The sequence below is a fragment of the Phalaenopsis equestris genome, unplaced genomic scaffold (genome assembly GCF_001263595.1).
Source record: "Phalaenopsis equestris unplaced genomic scaffold, ASM126359v1 Scaffold000339, whole genome shotgun sequence".
NCBI classification, from domain to species: domain Eukaryota; kingdom Viridiplantae; phylum Streptophyta; class Magnoliopsida; order Asparagales; family Orchidaceae; genus Phalaenopsis; species Phalaenopsis equestris.
This window is the reverse complement of record NW_018164781.1, coordinates 5,599-20,037: the sequence shown is the minus strand read 5'-3', so window position 1 is coordinate 20,037 and position 14,439 is coordinate 5,599. Positions and strand designations below refer to the sequence as shown.

Genomic DNA, 14,439 nt, shown 5'->3' with positions numbered 1-14,439 from the left:
TCCCAACCCTTAATAGCTTACGACTGCATGATTAAGGTTGTGAAAACGATTGTTTGTTCACAAACAGCTCGTGTTCGACTCATTAAGCAAACGAGTTAAATACAAACACATTTTTTTTTTCAAAAAATAAACGAACTGAACACGTACAATAACTTTTTTTTCTTTAACGAATCAAACAAGAGCTGGTGTTCGTTTACACCCCTAGTTTCAAAAAGCTGACACGACAAGCTCTATTTTACGAAGAAACAATCTGACTTTTAAACATAAAATAAATACAGCTTCTTATGATTGTTGTTTATTTAAACAGCTGTAATTATGCTCTAAACAAAGCCTAAATTTTAATTGAGAAATTAATTTCTTATTACATCAATGACTTTATGTCAAGGGCCCTTATTCCATGCAGACAATGCACGCACGGAATAATCATGCTTCTTATGATTTTTGTTTATTTTGCGTGTGTTGTCCAATAAAAATTTAAAAATAAATAAATAAATAAAATGGTCCTATGTCAAATGAGAGAACAACGAAAATCACACATTCTTTAACTTATAAATTACTTTACCGTTCCTTCTTAGCAAAGTCACCTACTTCCCTACTTCTGTCCTCTGGATGAAAAAATATTATATCAAGAGTTTTTATGTAATTTTACCTCAGCACTCTTATGAAAAAATGAGCACTGTTTTGAAAAAAACAATAATAATAAAATGAAAAAACGAATCGAGAAAAATGCAAAAGAGAAGACACAGTGGAACGACACACAAATTTATGTGGTTCGACAAATTGATTACGTCCACGGAGTTGCAGAGTATTTTATTATTTCGAGGAATTACACCGTCGAACGCTTCGACTGTTTACAAGAAGGATCTCTAACTTACTAGCACAAGGATTACAAGCAGCTTTTTTTTGTTTTTTTTTCCTTGCACAAATCAGCCGAAGAGGAGTCGTCCATGGAAGCAGGTGGCAATGCATCTTCCCAGCCAACAAGCATTAAATAAAAAACCTTTCTATGCCCATTAAAGGCAAGGCCCAACTTTGGAAAATATCAAGGAGAAACGGGAGAATAATTCTTAAAAGAATTAGTGAAGTAATTAATTCAAATAACTTCCAAAAGAAAAACTGCGTACAAGAGATATTTGCGTGCATAAGATGTACGCAGCGCTGCGTACATCAGGGGTTATTCAGGGGGTACAATGGGGTTATATCTGGGTTATACCCCCTTGTAACCTCGATATAACCCAGATATAACTCCCTGTACCCCAGAATACACTCTGATGTACGCGCGTACATCTTATGCACGCAAATATTTCTCGAGCAAAAGTCTTCATACCTCTTGACCCTCTTCCTCTCCTTCACCGTCTCTCCTGCTTCTACCACTATCGGTGCCATGGCAGACTGGTTTGTTGGTCCAGTCATGGATAAGCTCATCAACGCTTGCTCTGATTACCTGCAAGATAACTATTTCAGAAGGCAGACAAACATCAGATGGCAGACAGGCATGAAGGAGGAGCCCGAAAGGCTGCGAGAGAACCACCCCAAGAACCGAGCTGTCGTCTTTGATTACACCCGAGCACAGATTACAGATCGCAACCCGGCTCTCAACAGATGGATATGGCAGCTACGAGATGCCATCGATGAGGCAGATGATGTTCTTGATGACTTTGAGTACATGAAGCTTGAAGAAGATCAACAGCAGCTGAACATGGAGGAAACAAAGGTGCGTTCTTCATTCTCTAAATTATTTTTGGAACCTGCTCGCAAGCTTCGTAGACTCTGCGAACAGGCTCTCAAAATAGATCCCAACTTGGAGAGGCTGGAGGCAGCTGTGAAGAAACTTGATAAAGTTTCAGCTGAGGTCACTACTTTCCTTCATCTCATCGAAAACGCAAAGCATGAGCAGCAGGAGCAGCAGCTTCAGTTGTACCAAGATCGTGAAACAGGATGCTTGCCTAAAAATGATCTCATCGGTCGTGGCGAGGAGAAGGATTTTGTTATGCAGTGGTTGAGGAAGCCAACAAATGAAGATCCAACTGATATTGCTAGCCCTACTTTGTACAAAAACATTTCTCTTCTATCCATAGTGGGTCATGGTGGCATGGGCAAGACAACTCTCTTACAACACATTTATGAAGATCTGAAAGAAGAATTTGAACTGAAAATGTGGGTTTGTGTTTCCAATGGCTTTGATGCAAAAAAGGTCATTGCCGATATGTTGGAATGTCTTAACAAGGAGAGGCGTCGTTTGGAGTCACTCGCTAGTGTTCAAGAGAGTCTTAAAGCTGTCGTGCAATCCAAAAGGTTCTTGCTTGTTCTGGATGACATTTGGGAGGAGGAAAATATGAGTAAATGGGAGAATGTATTCTCCCCTCTAGTTCACGGAAGTTTCGGAAGTAAAATTTTGCTGAATACCCGGATGGATTCAGTTGCATCGGCGATTGCAAATGTGATTAGAAAGAAGAAAGAAATTTTGATATTAAAGGGCTTGAAGGAAGATGTATGTTTAAAGCTACTCAACACCCATGCATTTGCTGGTGTAGAGAACCTTGCTGTTCATGCAAAATTAACAAACATTGCTAGCTTGATAGTTAAAAAACTTTTAGGATCTCCGTTGGCAGCGAAGGTAATCGGTGGTGTTCTCAATTCTAACTTGAATGAGATCTTTTGGACGAACATTTTAAATAGTACTAATGTTCTAAACGTAGAACCAGTACCGAGTTGCAATAACATCTTGGCTATCTTAAGATTGAGTTTTACATTCCTCCCACAACCTCTACAAAATTGTTTTGCATTTTGTGGCATATTCCCACAAGATCATGAGTTTGATAAAGCTGATTTAGTCCGAATGTGGATTGCATTGGGTTTCATTCAGGAGTCTTCTATTGAAGGAGAGACTTTGGAAGATATTGGAGGAAGGTATTTCGATGCTTTTGTCAGAAAATCTTTCTTTGACGAGTTTCAGGATTACCAGAGCATATACTATAAGATGCATGATTTATTACATGATTTGGCACTGTCTGTTTCTTCAGAAGAATGTTTTAGATTCGTGGGAGATAATGTTTCATCTTTTAAAATTCCTAAAAATGTTCGACACTTATTTGTTGAAACTGAAAATTCAGAACTTTTCAGAATGATCAAAGATGTTAAAAATCTACATTCACTTTTTCTTACCTATAGAACCGATGATCAAGGTTTTACTGAAATACTTACTGAATTTTTTAAGGCATCAAGAAGCATTCGTTTGTTGTTCATATGCTCTCCAAGGCAGAAAAAAATGTCTGAAACTATTGAAAACTTGAAACGTCTTCGATATTTGAATCTTGTACTAGGTCTCACTCAGATGCCAAGATCTCTAAGCAGTCTTTATCATTTGCGGTTCATAATCTATAAAGATTGGTGTAGGCAACATTGGTTTGATGATTTCTTGCCTGACGATGTGAGCAATCTTTCTAATCTGCGTCAATTGGATTTTCGTGGCTATGTGAGTGTACGTGGAATTGGGAAATTGAGGTCACTTCAAGAACTAAATGAGTTTAATATTAAGAATGAGAATGGTTATAGAATTGGGGAGTTGGAACATATGTGGAACATATGAGCGAGTTTGGAACATATGAGCGAGTTGCGCAAATTAAAAATAAATGGTCTGGAAAATGTGATCGATGCTGCAGAGTCTCTCAATGCAAAATTATGTGAAAAGAGAAAAATCACAGATTTATTCTTGAATTGGAAGTCAGACATGAGAGGTGGAAGCCTACGGAACTATGTCAATTCTGAGTTAGATGTGAATGTGCTTGAAAATCTTAAACCATACAAAAATCTAAAGAGATTGTCCATAGCTTCATACGAGGGTGCAAGAGCTGCAAAATGGATTTACAATGCCGATTTGATTTCCAATCTTGAGTACATCCGTCTGGACGAGTGTTTGGGGTGGGAAACTCTTCCACCTTTTGGGCAGCTTCCCCACCTCAAGTCGCTGTACCTTCGTAACATGCCAAAAGCAAAGCGGCTTGATTATAAATTCCATGGGAATGACAAGGTTTCTGTGTTTCCATCGTTGGAGGTGCTAAATATGGAGGGATTACAAGTATTGGAGGATTGGTTTGATGGAGCAGGAGCAGCAGCATATGACCGTTTCTTTCCTTGCTTAACTGAACTCTTCCTCACTGCCCAAACAAATCTGCAGGAGTTGCCCTATTTGCCTCCTAAGCTCAAGAAAATGAAGATACAAAACATCGGATGGAAGGCTGCTTCGATCTGCAAGCAAGAAACCAACAACTGCAAGCAAGAAACAGTTGAGGTCCTTTCGTGTCCAAACATCACATCTCTTCTTCTGGCTAAAGTAGGACTATTGAGAATTGAAGGTTGCCCCAATCTGATTTCTCTGGGTGGACTGCAACAAATGGAGAGTGGCATTGAGAAATTCCAGCTTATTGTCAGTGAAGTTGTTATAGATGACCCATCCTTGTTGCCAACGGAAACTATCGCCTCCTTGGAAATGCTCATAATTTGTAATAATTATGTGCTGCGGTCTCTCCCTTCCTCCTTGGAACGTCTCTCTTCACTAAAGATTCTACATGTCGAAAATGTTCCGCTGCTCCAGCAGCTTCTACACATCGCCGCCCCCCTGAAGTCCGCCATCTCATCCCTCAATCGTCTACATTTATATAGAATTCCACTCCTCAAATCATTGCCAGACCTCCCTTCCTCCTTGAAGTCACTGTTTCTACATGACCTTGATAACCTACAGTGCCTGCCATTTTCTTTGTCGGCCATCTCGTCCCTCAACCGTCTATCTTTACAAAGCATTCCACTCCTTAAATCATTGCCAGACCTCCCTTCCTCCTTGGAATTTCTGACTATAGAAAGTCTTGATAACCTAGAGTGCCTGCCAACCTCTTTGTCGGCCATCTCATCCCTCAAGCAGCTAATTTTACATAGCATTCCACTCCTCAAATCATTGCCAGACCTCCCTTCCTCCTTGGAATTTCTGACTATAGAAAGTTTTGATAACCTAGAGTGCCTGCCATCTTCTTTGTACGCCATCTCATCCCTTAAGGAACTACGGTTAGCATTCATTCCACTCCTCAAATCATTGCCAGACCTCCCTTCCTCCTTGAAAGATCTGAATATAAATATTCTTAGTAACCTAGAGTGCCTGCCATCTTCTTTGTCGGCCATCTCATCCCTCAACCAACTAGATTTATATAGCATTCCACTCCTCAAATCATTGCCAGACCTCCCTTCCTCCTTGTATTCAATAACAGTACAAAATTGTCATCCAGAGTTTAGGGAGCGTTATACAAAATTTTCAGGCTCTGATTGGCACAAGATCGCACGCATTCCTCGTGTCCGTATTGATTAATTGGCGTCGTTCCAAATCAATCTCTTCCCATCAAAATGTGAATATGTGAGGTGAGGACTTGTTTTTTACCTGTATTCATGTCATCCTATGCTATCCACAAACTTATCATCCTATGACTGATTTTGATGAACAATTATTTGGTCTTAGAAATTTCGAATTTTGTACTTCAATACCACAAGTGTGATTTAGCGTTTTATTTAATTACTTCGCACATTTTATTTTATTTTGTTTGATCTCCCTAACTTTATCAGGCTTAGGATTAATTACAATTTAAATCACACAGCGGGATAACATGATCGTACAAATTCAAGCAAACTGGAACAAAAAATAAACATAAAACACAATTAATCAACTAGAAAAACATAAAAGGATATTACGAGGAAAAACCTTAGAATATGAAAAAAATCACGGTCACAGTGTCACACTACCAGAAATTTCACTATGAAATTCAGAAAGTTTTTACAGAGAACACATGTCAGTTTTCTATCTACACATAAGGAAACTTGCAAGTCACGCTCTATACACTTCTTCCACCAATCCAACGCAAGAATGATGCCGAATTACATAAATCCATCTCTTCGACCTTTCTCACCTTCATCGTATGTTTGTCGAAGAAGTTCAGAAGAAATTCTAAAATCTACACATACGCCGCCCAAAATCAGCACTTAAAACTGAATATCCGTGTAAACCTGCCCCTAGCGTCCACTCCTTGTGATGAAGCACGGTACGAAGCAATCTACGAAGCAACACAGTATCTTACTCATTCTTGATAGGGGTGTCATGCATTCTTTGGTTCAAACAAAAAAAAAATGAACAAAGGGGTTGTTCAAATTAATTAGATATATATATATATATATATATGCCACTTTAACTATGCTTGAAAAAAGGCATGTTGCACCTTTTAGGAGTTGCAATGCTGATAATTGAATGGTATAAATGTAAAAAAGGCAAAGTTAGATTTTAGATATGTAAATTCATATGAATTGTGTGTTATATATGTCAAATTCTTCTTCAAAACAAAAGATTTTAAGCCTATGATTGAGATCCGAGTAAGCCAATTAATATGGTAAATAGTTGGAAAACATATATGATCAAAAATTGGTGCTCTAACATTTCTACATGGCAATATTGTTTGTTTGTTGGATATTCTAATTAAATATTGAGGATTATGCATTTTATAATAATTTAATTTATTTTAAATTAAATGTAAATAAAAATCTATTTATTAATATTTTATTAAACTAATCTAAAATCAATTTCATTAGCTGCACATGTAACATAATAATCATTTTTATAAAAGTACTCCGACCCATTACAGATTTCCAAAATGATATCAACCAAATATTTTGCAAGACTAATGCCTCGAATATTTCACCTCATAGAACATTGAATAAAATTGCCAAAACACCTTTAATAAAAATAAGGTAATTTTACATACACACCACACAATTCTTATGTATTTACGTATATAACACCTAAAGTTTGATGTTTACATTTATAGCACCATGATGTTGCAAATATATGCATGAAAAGATCCATTTCATTTTTAAAAAAATTAGTGAAGGTGATACACTGATACTTTTGATGTAGTGTTAAAAATTTGAGTGGTATTCGGGTAAATATGAAAGGTTAGGTGCTAAAAATGACTTTCATATCATCATGTCCGTCTTATCGAGCAGATCAATTTGACTGTAAGTTTGCTGAAATCGGAGCTCTGAAAGACTTTTAATTGATGTTTAAATGTTTTTTCGTTCAAAAGATTGCTTCGAGATTCGTGTCGGATTATGACAATTTGTTGGTGGCGTATCACTCTTTATGGTTTAATGGGCAAAAAATTTTTATGTTTGTTGCAAAGGTCGTGTTTATGAATCTTTTATTTTTTTAATTTTCTCATTTTTTTTCTTAGCTATCTATTTTATTTTTCTTTATAAAATAACTAAAATTATTTATATGATTTTCTTATTTTAATTTATGAAAAACATTAATTCAGTTTTTAATACTTATAAGTATTGATATGCCATTCATAAAATTACATCATATGTCTTAAATCTCTAGGCATAACAATCGCAAGCCAATTTTCTGAGCAAAAAAAATATTCAAACTTTGATTAAGAGCCATTTGGAGCTCTAATTTCAACAAACTTATAGTTAAACTAACCGGCTCGACGAGATAGACTGAATGATACCAAAATTAGTTCAATCCGAGCCAAATCAATATCTGATCAAGCTCTTAAAACACTTTTAAAACTATTTTGGGCATCTTTGGATGGTCAAGTGAAAGTCGAACCTGACGAGTTCATAGTCGAATCGAGCGTCTCGACAAGACAAATGCAATGAGCCCAAGACTGCTCAATTATGATATTATTAAAACACTCTAATGTTCATTGAAGGCCCTATTATCAAAAAAATCAAAATTAATTTTGATTAATTAAACTTAATTTTGATTAAAGATTTCTTAATTATTATTGTTTGTTTTATGAAAGTAATTAAATAATATAAATTTAAATCATATTTATGAAAGTAATTAAAAAATATAAATTTAAATCATAAACTATATTAAGTTGTTTGAATTAATAGTTTTTTAGTTCTATAATATTCATAATCTAAAACACTGCTCTTTAATTTATTACACTGTAGAAATCACAACTTTAACATACCAGATACTTAAACGCCATCCCATCCATCCTCCGTCACACATCCATTATAGCAAGCCACTACTGCATCAATGTCAACAAGAGTCAACAGGAAACACGGTGGAAATCACATCTTCTTTATCGTCTGAGGAATCCCCTCCATCGCCCACCAGACGTCCTTCATATCAAAGCCACCTACTTCCGTCCTCTCCTCTTCCTCTCTTCCACCGTCTCTCCTCCACTTAACCTTGATCTGTGCCATGGCAGACTGGTTTGTTGGCCCAATCATGGATAAGATCATCAATGCTTGCTCTGTTTACCTGCGAGATCAATATAGATGGCAGACGGGCATGAAGGAGGAGCTCGAAAGGCTGCGAGAAAACCACCCAAAGGTCAAAGCTGTCGTCTCTGCTTCCACCCAAGCACAGATCAGAGATCGAAACCCAGCACTCAACAGCTGGATATGGCAGCTACGAGATGCCATCGATGAGGCAGATGATGTTCTTGATGACTTTGAATACATGAAGCTTGAAGAAGAACAACAGGAGCTGAAAATGGAGGAAACAAAGGTGCGTTCTTCATTCACTAGCTTATTTTCGGAACCTGCTCGCAAACTTCGCAGACTCTGCGAAAGAGCTCTAAAAAAGGATCCCAACTTGGAGAGACTGGAGGCAGTTGTGAAGAAACTTGATAAAGTTTCAGCTGAGGTCAGTACTTTCCTTCATCTCATCGAAAACGCAAAGCAGGAGCAGCAGGAGCTGGACCTTCAGTTGTGCAAAGATCGTGAAACAGGATTCTTGCCTAAAAATGATCTCATCGGTCGAGGCGAGGAGAAGGAATTTGTTATGCGGTGGTTGAGAAAGCCAACAAATGAAGATCCAACTCATATTGCTAGCCCTACTTTGTACAAAAACATTTCTCTTTTATCCATAGTGGGTCATGGTGGCATGGGCAAGACAACACTCTTACAACACATCTATGAAGATCTGAAAGAAGAATTTGAGCTGAAAATGTGGGTTTGTGTTTCCAACGACTTTGATGCAAAAAAGATCAATGCCGATATGTTGGAATGTCTTAAAGAGGATAGGCCTCGTTTGGAGTCACTCGCTGCTGTTCAAGGGAGTCTTAAAGCTGTCGTGCAATCCAAAAGGTTCTTGCTTGTTCTGGATGACATTTGGGAGGAGGAAAATAAGAGCAAATGGGAGAATGTACTCTCCCCTCTAGTTCACGGAAGTTTGGGAAGTAAAATTTTGCTGAGTACCCGGATGGATTCAGTTGCATCGGCGATTGCAAATGTGATTAGAAAGAAGAAAGAAATTTTGATATTAAAGGGCTTGGAGGAAAATGTATGTTTGAAACTACTCAACACCCATGCATTTGCTTGTGTAGAGAACCTTTGCGCTCATAAAAAACTAACACATATTGCTAGTTTGATAGTTAAAAAGCTTTCAGGATCTCCTTTGGCAGCAAAGGTCATCGGTGGTGTTCTCAATTCTAACTTGAATGAGAGCTTTTGGATGAGCATTTTAAATAGTCCAGATGTTATAAACATAGAACCAGAACCGGATCGTAATGACATTTTGCCTACCTTAAGATTGAGTTTTACGTTCCTCCCGCAAGTTCTACGAAATTGTTTTGCATTTTGTGGCATATTCCCACAAGATCATGAGTTTGATAAAGATGATTTAGTCCGAATGTGGATTGCATTGGGTTTCATTCAGGAATGAGAAACTTTGGAAGATATTGGAGGAAGGTATTTTGATGTTTTGGTCAGAAAATCTTTCTTTGATGAGTTTCAGAATTATGACAAAATATACTATAAGATGCATGATTTATTACATGATTTAGCACAGTCTACTTCTTCATTGGAATGTTTCAGATTTGTGGGAGATAATGTTTCATCTTTTAAAATTCCTAAAAATGTTCGACACTTATTTGTTGAAACTAAAAATCTAGAAGTGCTGAGGATGATAAAAAATGTTAAAAATCTACATTCACTTTTCCTTACCAATAAATTCAGTGATCAAAGTTTTACTGAAGTATATACTGAAATTTTTAAGGCATCAAGAAGCATTCGTTTGTTGTTCATAGACTCTCCATATCAGGAAAAGATGTCTGAGGCTATTAAAAATTTGAGACATCTTCGATATTTGAAGCTTGCTGCAAATCTCACTCAGATGCCAAGATCTCTAAGCAGCCTTTATCATTTGCGGTTCATAATCTATGAAGATGTGTTTAGGGAATCTTGCTCTGATGATTTCTTGCCTGGCGGTGTGAGTAATTTTTCTAATCTGCTTCACTTTGAATTGCCTTGCTATGTGAGTGTACCTGAAATTGGGAGATTAAGGTCACTTCAAGAACTAAATCAGTTTAATGTTAAGAATGAGAATGGTTATAGAATTGGGGAGTTGGAACATATGAGCGAGTTGCGCAAATTAAAAATACATTTTCTGGAAAATGTGAAGGATGCTGGAGAGGCTCAGACTGCAAGATTATTTGAGAAGAGAAAACTCACATATCTATTCTTGAATTGGGGCAATACTGTTGTTGATGATGAATGGAAATTAGACAGGGGAGTTAAAGCCTACGGAACATTGTCAATTCTGACTTAGATGTGAATGTGCTTGAAAATCTTGAACCAAACAAAAATTTGAGAAGATTGTCCATAGTGTCATATGAGGGTGCAAGATCTGCAAAATGGATGTACGAAGCTGATCTGATCTCCAATCTAGAGTACATCCGTCTGGAGAAGTGTTCGGAGTGGGAAACTCTTCCACCTTTTGGGCAGCTTCCCCACCTCAAGTGGCTTTACCTTCGTAACATGCCAAAAGCAAAGCGGCTTGATTATAAATTCCATGGGAATGACAAGGTTTCTGTGTTTCCATCTTTGGAGGTGCTAAATATGGAGGGATTACAAGTATTGGAGGATTGGTTTGATGGAGCAGGAGCAGCAGCATATGAATGTTTCTTTCCTTGCTTAACTAAACTCTTCCTCGAAAACTGCCCAAATCTGCAGGAGTTGCCCTATTTGCCTCCTAAGCTCAAGAAAATGCGGATACATAGCATTGGATGGAAAGCTTTGAACTGCAAGCAAGGCACTTCAAAACCTATTCTTCTTAAAACATTAGAGGTCCGTTCGTGTCCAAACATCACATCTGTTCTTCTGGCGGATGTAGCAAAATTGAGAATTGAAGGTTGCCCCAATCTGATTTCTCTCGGTGAACTGCAACAAGTGGACAGTGGCGCTGAGAAATCCCTGCAGTCTCTCCCTTCCTCCTTGGAACGCCTCCCTTCACTTAAGATTCTAGGTGACGTAAAAGTTCCGCAGCTCCAGCAGCTTCTACACATCCCCGCCTCCCTGGAAGAATTACATCTTAGAAACCTGGAATCGTTGCAGTGCCTGCCAACGTCTTTGTTCTCATTCCTCAATCGTCTAGAGTTAAATAGCATTCCACTCCTCAAATCATTGCCAGACCTCCCTTCCTCCTTGAAATATCTGATTATAAGTTGTCTTGATAACCTTGAGTGTCTGCCATCTTCTTTGTCGGTCGTCTCATCCCTCAAGGAACTAGTTTTAAACAGCATTCCACTCCTCAAATCATTACCAGAACTCCCTCCCTCTTTGTCTCGTCTGAATATAAGCAGTCTTTATAACCTACAGTGCCTGCCATCTTCCTTGTCGGCCATCTCATCCCTCAATAGACTAGATTTAAAAAACAGTCCACTTCTCAAATCATTGCCAGAACTCCCTCCCTCCTTGAATTCACTGTCTCTATGTAAACTCGATAACCTACAGTGCCTGTCATCTTCTTTTTTGGCCATCTCATCCCTCAAGCAAATACAATTATATAACATTCCGCTCCTCAAATCATTGCCAGACCTCCCTTCCCCCTTGGATTATCTGTTTATAAGCAGTCTTGATAACCTAGAGTGCCTGCCGTCTTCTTTGTCGGCCATCTCATCCCTCAAGGATCTACTGTTAAAAAGCGTTCCACTTCTCAAATCATTGCCAGACCTCCCTTCCTCCTTGATATATCTGAATATAAGTAGGCTTGATAACCTAGAGTGCCTGCCATGTTCTTTGTCGTCCATCTCATCCCTCAACCATCTACATTTAGAAAGCATTCCACTCCTCAAATCATTGCCAGACCTCCCTTCCTCCTTGGTTTCACTGGTTATATCAGATTGTCATCCAGAGTTGATGGAGCATTATAAAAATTCTTCAGGCTCTGACTGGCACAAGATCGCACACATTCCTCTTGTCCATATTGATTAATCGGCGTCATTCCTAATCAATCTCTTCCCATCAAAACGTGAATATGTGAGGTGAGGACTTGTTATTCACTTTATATTCATGTCAGCCTATTGTCACGGACAAATAGTCCCACATTGGCTAGGTGTAGGGCCGGAAAGCAGTATTTAAGTCCTGGGCTGCCCACCACCCATAAGAGCTCTTTTGGGAGGTGACACTATGCTTCGCACATTTTATTTTATTTTGGTTGATCTCTCTGATTCATATGGCATATATAGTGTAACTAAAAATATGTTTGAGTTATACATTTGATGGAATCGGTATAGAGTAAAGTCAATGCTTTATTTTATTGCTATAATCTTTAAGTTTTAATAAAGCTTTAATTCCGTTTTTAAAAATATTTTCCTTTGATGAAAAAATTTTATGCTTAAATCTTCGATTAATTATTAATTGCAACAAAATAGGTAGAAAAATTAAAATAAAAAAAAATTAATCTTGCATTATTTACAGAAATTAGTATTCTCTCTCTCTTTATTTTTATTGAAAATTATTTTTCAGAGCCTAGAGCCTCCCGACCAACCTCATGTGCCTAAGAATTTCATTCTGCATATAGGCGGGATCGATCTCGTAACCTCATGGATCTTACAAACTCTGTTGACCAAAAAGTTAGAGCCAGCGTCTCTCTCTCTCTCTCTCTCTCTATGCTTAAAGCATAAAAGATCTCAAAATATTGAAGGCTATAGTTCAATTCATTTAAACCTACTGTTTAATTAAGCTCTGGTTCCATGGACTTGGTTTTATCAATATTTTATTTGGATTTCAAATTTTTGTTGCAAAATTTATAAATGGATCCAACCAAATTGGCCACATACAAAAAAAAAAAAAAAATCCGTCTGGACGTTTGCATATATGGACGGTCAACCACCGAGTCATCTGCCGATGATGTATATGATGACGTTACTGCCGGTGGATGACCGTCCGAACATGTAATGACCGGACGGAATACTTTCTCCAAATACACAGTATTTTTCGTGAAAGTATTTTAATGAAAAAAATATCATAATAACATGTTAAATATTAACAAAGATCACAAGAACTGTAGAAGGAAATATTATATGAAGTGCCCTTATTTTAATTGATATTCCTCCAAATAGTTTTTGTCTTATGATATTTATGGGGGTAGATCTGTCAATACATAGAATTGAGTGGTATATATGTAAATCTTCCTTTTTGGGGAACATGATCATGGGATCCATTAGCTCAAAAAAGATGAGAGAGGAAGAGAAGTTGTTGCTGTGAAAGTAACAAAGACAAAGATCTAATTGGCAAAAATCTTTTATGTATGTTGTGAAGGCCATCTTTATGAATTTTTTTTTTTTACAATTTTCTCATTTTATTTTTAGATCTAATATTATCTATCTTTAAATTCATTTTTCTTTATAAAATAACTAAAATTATTTATATGATTTTCTTATTTTAATTTATAAAAAAATTAATTTAGTTTTTAAAAAATATTGATATGCCAGCAAAATTATATCATGGGAATTGAGCAATCTTGGGCTTGTTGGATTTGTCTTTTCGAGACGCTTCTGGTTAGATTGTAATTCTGCAGATCATCTGGAATAGAATCACCAGTTGTTGGATTTGAACTTTCATCTGGTGATTCTATTGTCTATTTACAAATATAGCACAATCTTTTGTCTATTTTTGAATTATCACTTAAAATCCCCTACCATGTTCTTTATATCTATCAAATTCTCAATGATTTGATCATGAGAACAATTAATGTGTTGATCATTAGGTCAAAAAAAGATGAGAGAAGAAGACAAATTGTTGCTGATGGAAAAAAATATTAACATAATGATTATATAAAAGAAAAAATATTATAAATTTAGTTAAATATTTTACAATTTATAACTCATTAAAAATATTATTTTATAAATAAACAGAAACTACATAAATAGATATAGATTAGGACAAATCTTTTCTGAAAAATAAATAAACAAATAATCCCAAGGGGTTCTTTGGCTGTTAAATCCATATACTCTTAAATTTGGGAAAGTGTTTGGTTTAGCAAATGTTAAATTAGTTTAAATGCAACTGGTATGTTTCATTTGTAACTAAATATGATGAAAGTACTTTATGGCTTAATTGGCAAAAATCTTTTATGTATGTTGTGAAGGTCATCTTTATGAATTT

General features: G+C 36.7%; 1 protein-coding gene and 1 pseudogene across 1 annotated transcript; both read left to right on the top strand.

The window, feature by feature from the left end:
- Positions 1–1,509: 1,509 nt before the first annotated feature.
- On the top strand, positions 1,510–5,562 carry LOC110025868 (putative disease resistance protein RGA3). Its single transcript, XM_020726550.1, has 2 exons — positions 1,510–3,576; positions 3,694–5,562. The coding sequence occupies exons 1-2, from the start codon at positions 1,667–1,669 to the stop codon at positions 5,354–5,356; spliced, it is 3,573 nt and encodes a 1,190-aa protein (XP_020582209.1). The 5' UTR covers positions 1,510–1,666; the 3' UTR covers positions 5,357–5,562.
- Positions 5,563–8,016: 2,454 nt separating this feature from the next.
- On the top strand, positions 8,017–12,419 carry LOC110025883 (annotated as a pseudogene).
- Positions 12,420–14,439: the final 2,020 nt, after the last annotated feature.